Below are 7,500 nucleotides of genomic sequence, written 5' to 3' on the forward strand. Positions count from 1 at the left end.
GCATATATATATGTTTTTAAACTTTAATGGTTCAAGTCCCTTCATCCTTAATATATATATATATATATTTTTTATATGTATGTATACATATACATCTAGACAAACAAACATATAATTATGTATATATGTATATATATATATATATGTACGTATACACATATCTTTGTATGTATGTATACATATATATATATATTTATATGTATTATATATATATACATATATATATGTATATATGTATATGTATATACACATATTCGTAATTATGTTTGTTTGTTTAAATGCCCGACCCGACTTTGTTTTGTTTTGTTCGTCTTAGAACTGAATAATAAATAAATACATCTATATACACAATTGTATATAAATATATATATATATATTTATATATATTATACCCATGTACATTACATATGCATGCATTTTATATTTTGTTTTTTTGCGTTTGTTTGCAGCTCTCACTGCCGTTTATTTTGTTTTGTTTGTTTTAAAAGACAAATAAATAAACATCACCGTTTGTTTTATTTGTTTTGTTTAGGGTTTAGAAACACTTCTTTAATCTTTATTCTTTTATATGTTCGCCTCCTTGTCTTTGTATTTATATGCATGCGTCCCCTTACTTTTGCTCTTTCGCTTGTTTGCTTATTTATATTTTTCGTCTCATCTTTAATTTTGTTTGTACTTCATTTATTGTTTTACTGTCTCTGTCTCCTAATAAAGCCCCCACACACTCTGCTGCAGCAGCAGTGCTACGTTCCAGTGCAACAGCAGCAGTTTTACTTTCTGCAGCAGCAGCAGCGTTACGTTGTGCTGCAGCAGCAGTGTTACTTTCCGCAGCAGCAGAAGCGTTACGTTGTGCTGCAGCAGCAGCAGCAAGTTAAAGGTTGTGCACCTTACACTAGCATCGTTAATACATATATATATATATATTAATGAGGAGACGGTATAAACTAAGGAGACTCTCTATTGCTAAACATACTGCAGAAGAAGACAACTTGTGCAATAAATATCAAAGCAAAAGGAGAGAAAGTGCGCAGTATACGTACAGCACAACAAAACGAGACAGTCTGATTTGTATATAATAAAATAGAGACAGCACAAAGAAGAGAGTTAAGTTTTTGCTGCTGTGGGGAGAGAGGAGGCTAAAAAGGAAGAGCTCCCTATACACCCTAGCAAGATGCATGCATGCACGTATATATGCATCTACAGTGTGGGGTGTACAGGCAGCTTGTATAGGGGCCATACCACACAAGGAGGAGTCGATCCCCAGCGGCACAGCCACACTACCTGCTGCTGCTGCTGCAGCAGCAGCTAACAGCAAAGGATTCAATTTAATACAAAATGAAAAGCGAGCACAAAACATTAGAAATAAATAAAAGAAGACAGCAACAGCGAGATGAAGATACACTCGAGAGGAGAGAAGCCCCACAGCACAGAGAATAACGAAACAGCAGACAAATAAAAAGAAAACAAATATTAAAATGATAAAAACACGAAAAAATATAAACTATTAAACTATTATTTGTTTTCATTTAAGCTGCGGATACACCCGAAGAATGTTGCGTGACCCCTGTGCATTGCTGGGGTGTATAGGCAGCTGTTTTTCTTTGATTTTACCCCTCAGATAATCGCAACACGGTAATCGATATGCCGTCTCTGCAGCAGCAGTAAGAAAGGCAAATCATCAAAGGGGGTTTAGAACCTTCTTTCGAAGGAACAATTCACACTGAAAGCTGCATATACACTGCAGCAGCACTGCAGCACCTGCTGCTGCAACGCAGCAGCAGGGGAGACGACGACCCCACAGCCAGCAGCAGCAGCAGCAGCAGCAACAGCAAATGAGAGAACGGTTCTGCATGCATGCATGCATGCATGCATGTATAGTCTGTTTGCAACATTTTTTAAGTTTAATTCGTTAATTTATTAAAAATAGACTCAACTTTAAATTATTTTTAATAGGGTAGAGACTACAAAGCCTCTAACTATATATCATCTGATTCGGGTGTATGCGCAGACACCGCAACGCCATACGAAGAAGCAGATATATTTCTTCTTTTCTTTGTTTTCTTCGTAAATTTCTTAAACAAACTCAGATAATACCTCTAAACCCTAAACCCTAAACCCTACACACTAAACCCTAAACCCTAACGACAAGGGGCGGCGCTGCTACACACGAAAAAACCTCTCGTTTATTTTGTCTTCTGCCCGTCTCTATTTTATTTGTATTTGTCTCCTCTTCAGCTGTCTCCTCAGCTCTGTTTTTGTGCATGCATACGCCAAGCGCAGGGCAAGCAACAGCAGCAGCAGCAGCAGCTGCTGCGGCAGCAGCAGCAGCAGCAAAAGTAGTATCAGCAGCAGAAGCTGCATTAGAAGAGTCCCTGCAGACATTCTTAGGGAGGTCGGCTACGTTAAGAATTGCTTAACATTGGCAGCAACACGATACCTGCTGCAGCAGCTGCAGCAGCAGCAGCAACAGCAGCAGCAGCAGCAACAGCGGCTCCAGCAGCTGCAGCAGCAGCTGCAGCAGCAGCGTCCCGTAGTAGCAGCAGCAGGCCGAAGCAGTCTTTAGGGGCCAGCGCAGCACCTCTGGCGTCATACCTGCGGCTGCAGCAGCAGCAGCAGAAGCAGCAGCAGCAGCAGCAGCAGCAGCAGAAGCAGCAACAGCAGCAGCAAAATGTCTCGTCAGCGGGCGTTTGAAGATGAGAAGCAGTATCTCTACCGCGATGCAAGCAACAAGAATATGCTTAACATACGCAAGGGCTTTGTCCCTGGCATGAACGTACCCGGTAGGGTTTAGGGTTTAGGGTTTAGGGTTTAGGGTTTGTGGTTTAGGGTTTAAGTTTTGAAATCTAGCTGTGCATCTCCGTTTTGTTTTGCACCTTTTTAGAACCTCTTCGTGCCATACTGTTTAGGATGTAGGGTTTGTGGTTTGTGGTTTAGGGTTTAGGGTTTGTGGTTTAGGGTTTGTGGTTTAGGCGAGGTGTACGTAGACAGCGCCCTAGAGAGCTTGCTTATTGACGAGCTGAGGGTTTACTGCGGGGGCCGAGGGTTTGGAGGCTTTCTTCCTGCTGTAAAACAAATAGCAAACGTCGCTACATTACCTGGGATAGTCGGCAAAAGTATAGGGCTTCCTGATATACATGCAGGTATAAACCCTAAACCCTAAACCCTAAACCCTAAACCCTAAACCCTAAACCCTCATAAGATGTATGAGGACATGTGGAGATATATGAGGCATCAAACAATTATAAACCCTTTCATTTAAACAGTTTTATTTTACCTTTCTTATAAATACTAAACCCTAAACCCTAACTCTAAACCCTAAAACCCTAAACCCTAAACCCTAAAATATTAAACCCTAAAACCTCTAATAAGCCCTAAGTATTATGTTATGTAGAGGAGACGCCTATGTCTTATATAATAATATATTATTAAGATGTAGCTGTCTCCTTTACATATTATTGTATAAGATGTAACTGTCTCCTTTATCTTATATAACAAGACATAACTGTCTCCTTTATATAATATAATGTTAATATAATATAATGTAATATAATATAATATAATATAATATAAAATATAATATAATATAATGTTAATATAATATAATATAATGTTAATATAATGTTAATATAATATAATATAATATAATATAATATAATATATAATATAATATATAATATAAAATATAATATAATAAGATAGAGGGGCCTTCTGATCGGTTTGAGTATATAGTAATTATATTATTTGTGTGTGTGCATGCATGCAAAGGGTATGGATTTGCAATAGGCAACGTAGCAGCCTTTGACTGCGGAGACACCTCAGCTGTTGTCTCTCCTGGGGGTGTGGGGTTTGATATAAACTGCGGTGTACGCTTAATAAAAACAAATATATTTGAGCAAGAAGCTAGACAAAAGCAAGAAGAGTTAGCTCAAACTCTTTTTAACTTCATTCCTGTCGGCGTCGGCTCTCAGGGTATTATACCCTGTACTATGCAAGGTAATAACAAATACACAATCAATACCTAGCTAGCTAGCTAGCTAGCTATTTAGCTAGCTATTTAGCTAGCTATTTAGATGGCTGATATATAGCTAGCTAGCAACTAGATAAATAGGTAGCTAGCTAAATAGATAGCTAGCTACCTAGACAATGAATAGCTGCCTAGACAGCCAACAGCTAGCTGCAAGCACTAGCTAGCTAGGGAACAAATAGCTAGCTAGACAACACACAGCTAGCTATACACATAACAGCTAGCTATACACATAACAGCCAGCTAAAGAAGGGCTACGTACACAGCGAACTGCTAACCAATATAACTATCACCTTGTTGACTAGAGGCTAGCTGGGGTTTAGGGTTTAGGGTTTAGGGTTTGTGCAGATCTGGAGGCTGCATTGGAGTTGGGGGTTTAGGGTTTAGGGTTTAGGGTTTAGGGTTTAGGGTTTAGGGTTTAGGGTTTGTGCAGATCTGGAGGCTGCATTGGAGTTGGGAGGCGACTGGTTGTTGCGGCGAGGATATGCGTGGCCCGAAGACAAAGAGCACTGCGAAGAGTACGGGCGAATGCTCACCGCTGGTAAACCCTAAACCCTAAACCCTAAACCCTAAACCCTAAGCCCCATTAGCTCTAGCGAAAGAAAAAGAAGACAGAGACAGAGAGACAGAGACAGAGAGACGGAGAGACAGAGACAAAGACAGAGAAGCAGGCTCTTAATAGAGACGGCGTTTAAGTTACCTTTAGCTCTGCCTTTAGAGTTCAGGGTTTAGGGTTTAGGGTTTAGGGTTTAGGGTTTTGCTGCAGACCCTTCAAAGGTGTCAATAAGAGCAAAGAAGAGGGGCCTGCCTCAAATGGGGACCCTTGGGGCTGGAAATCACTACTGCGAAGTACAGGTACCTAAACCCTAAACCCTAAACCCTAAACCCTAGTTGAATGCTTCATGTCTTGGGTGTGAGGCCCCGAAAGGCTGTCTGATGCTTGAGGTGTATAGCCAACTGCTAGGCTGCCTCAGCGCAGCCGCTTAGGGTCTTTAGGTCAGAGATTAGGGTTTAGGGTTTAGGGTTTGAGGTGTGCATTTCTTTGTTTAGGTAGTTGACGAGGTGTTTGACGAATTCGCAGCGGAGAGAATGGGTCTAGAGGTACGTTTTCAAAACCCTAAACCCTAAACCCTAAACCCTAAGCCGTTCATCTGCGCTCTATATTACACAGGGCCTGTAAACCCTAAACCCTAAACCCTCGGGGTTGTCTTGGGAGTGTTGGCGTCCTCTTTGTATTTCACGGGTTTACCACGGGCCCACCAGTTCTATGCAGTACGGTTTAGGGTTTAGGGTTTAGGGTTTAGGGTTTAGGGTTTAGGGTTTAGGGTTTAGGGTTTTAGTGTGCAGAAGGGCCAAGTATGTGTAATGATTCATTCTGGGAGTCGAGGCTTAGGGCATCAGGTGGCGACCGATGCCCTCGTGAAGATGGAGGGCTGCATGCAAAAGAATAAATTCAGCCCCATCGATAAACAGCTTGCATGCGCTCCTATACACTCTCCCGAGGTACCTAAACCCTAAACCCTAAACCCTAAACCCTAGGGTAGAAGGGCTACACGACCCAGCACGATCAGGGGAAATTCGCTACTACGCGCCCACATGTAGATGCTGCTAGGGTCTAGAGTTTAGGGTTTAGGGTTTAGCGGTTAGGGTTTAGGGTTTAGGGTTTAGGGTTTAGGGTTTTTCATTTATGTTTCCTGGGTACTTCTCTATGCATGCAACCCTCAAACCCTTGCATGTATAATATATATATATATATTGTATATATATGTATATATTTATATATATTTATATATGTATATATGTATATATGTTATAGAGTAATAAAAAAAGATATATACACAGATAATAGACATATCCCTTTACAATAAACAAATGCATTAATAACACTCTATTAACAAACAAACAAACAAACAAACAGAGTAACTAAATATAAAGATAGATATAAACAAATATATATATATATATATTTATTTATATATATGTCTTCAGGGTCAAGAGTACCTGGCAGCGATGGCTGCAGCAGCAAACTTTGCATGGGTTAATAGAGGGGCTGTGACGTTCTTAGTCCGCGCTGCCTTCAGCAAAGTTTTCAAGACATCTCCCGATGAACTTGAAATGCAAATGCTCTACGATGTCTCTCATAATATTGCAAAAGTCGAGGTGCCTCTATTACCAACCAATTCAATAGTCATGCATGCATGCATGCATGCATGCATGCGTTAATTAATAAATCTATGTAATATGCATGCATGCAGGCATGCATGCGTTGATTAATAAATCTATGTAATATGCTTGTATGCATGCTTTAATTAATTATTCTATGTAATATGCTTGTATGCATGCGTTAATTAATAAATCTATGTTATATGCATGCATGCATGCATGCGTTAATTAATTAATATATACGTCCATGCATGCATGCATGCATGCATGCATGACTTAATTCTTGGGTGTATGGATGGATGCATGCATGCATAAAGATATTCTTGGGTGTATGCATGCATGCATGCATGCATTCATTCTTGGGTGTATGGATGCATGCATGCATTTACTTGAGCGTCGCTGCTTTTCAATTTGTTTTTAATAATCCTCTTGCGTGTTTATTTATTTATTTATTTATTTATTTATTTATTTATTTATTTGATTGTTTGTTTGTTTATTTATTTATATGTTTATTTCTTTCTTTACCTCCTCATCTCATTAACTCTGTATATCTCTGTTTCTTTACTTGCTTTGCCTATTAATGCTGCTTTAACATTATCTTTGAATAAGTGTTTTTGTTATTTGTTTAATGTATTTCTTCTATTTGTTTAATAAATTAATATTATTTATTTAATATATTAATATGATTTGTTTAATATATTGATATTGTTTATTGAATAAACTTAAATTATATATTTAACACATAAGTATGCTTGATTTGAGGAAAAGTAAATATACATACACTCTTTAAACAATTACTATGTTATATAATAATAATAATAATAATAATAATAATAATAATAATAATATATTTAATATATTTAATATATTTATTATTATAAAATGAATAGTATATGTTTATTATATTATGTTACAGGAACATCTGGTGAATGGATGCGTAAAAGAGCTGCTCGTACACCGCAAAGGGTCTACACGAGCGTTTCCTCCTCATCATCCTTTAACCCCTGTAGCATTTCAATCAATAGGACAGCCGGTCTTAATAGGAGGGACGATGGGCAGCAGCAGTTATATACTTCTAGGGACGTCTTTGTCTATGAGTTTAACCTGGGGATCAACCTGTCACGGCTCAGGCAGAGCAAAGAGCAGAAATAGCAGCAGAAATTCTCTTGCATTTTCAGAGGTTATTCAAAAGCTACAAGATAAACATATCTCTGTAAGATACACTTCAACCAACAGCTCCTTATCATGCTTCTCCTGCTCTTAATGATACTGCTGCTGCTGCTGCTGCTGCTGGTGCTGCTTCTTCTTATACT

The 7,500-nt window shown here is 38.7% G+C and overlaps 1 protein-coding gene across 1 annotated transcript in view; it reads left to right on the plus strand.

Moving 5' to 3' along the window:
• Positions 1–2,668: 2,668 nt before the first annotated feature.
• Positions 2,669–7,500, plus strand: part of EAH_00018450 (hypothetical protein, conserved) — a gene marked incomplete at both ends in the record, with an annotated part of 10,312 nt that continues 5,480 nt past the window's right edge. Inside the window, 9 exons of the mRNA XM_013397468.1 lie at positions 2,669–2,780; positions 2,970–3,140; positions 3,766–3,861; positions 4,458–4,565; positions 4,791–4,879; positions 5,075–5,125; positions 5,372–5,527; positions 6,014–6,184; positions 7,104–7,400. Coding sequence (XP_013252922.1) covers positions 2,669–2,780; positions 2,970–3,140; positions 3,766–3,861; positions 4,458–4,565; positions 4,791–4,879; positions 5,075–5,125; positions 5,372–5,527; positions 6,014–6,184; positions 7,104–7,400 — 1,251 coding nt within the window. The remainder of the gene's footprint in view (positions 2,781–2,969; positions 3,141–3,765; positions 3,862–4,457; positions 4,566–4,790; positions 4,880–5,074; positions 5,126–5,371; positions 5,528–6,013; positions 6,185–7,103; positions 7,401–7,500) is intronic.

The sequence above is a fragment of the Eimeria acervulina genome, genomic scaffold, assembly GCF_000499425.1.
Source record: "Eimeria acervulina Houghton genomic scaffold, Eah_scaff120, whole genome shotgun sequence".
NCBI classification, from domain to species: Eukaryota; Apicomplexa; class Conoidasida; order Eucoccidiorida; family Eimeriidae; genus Eimeria; species Eimeria acervulina.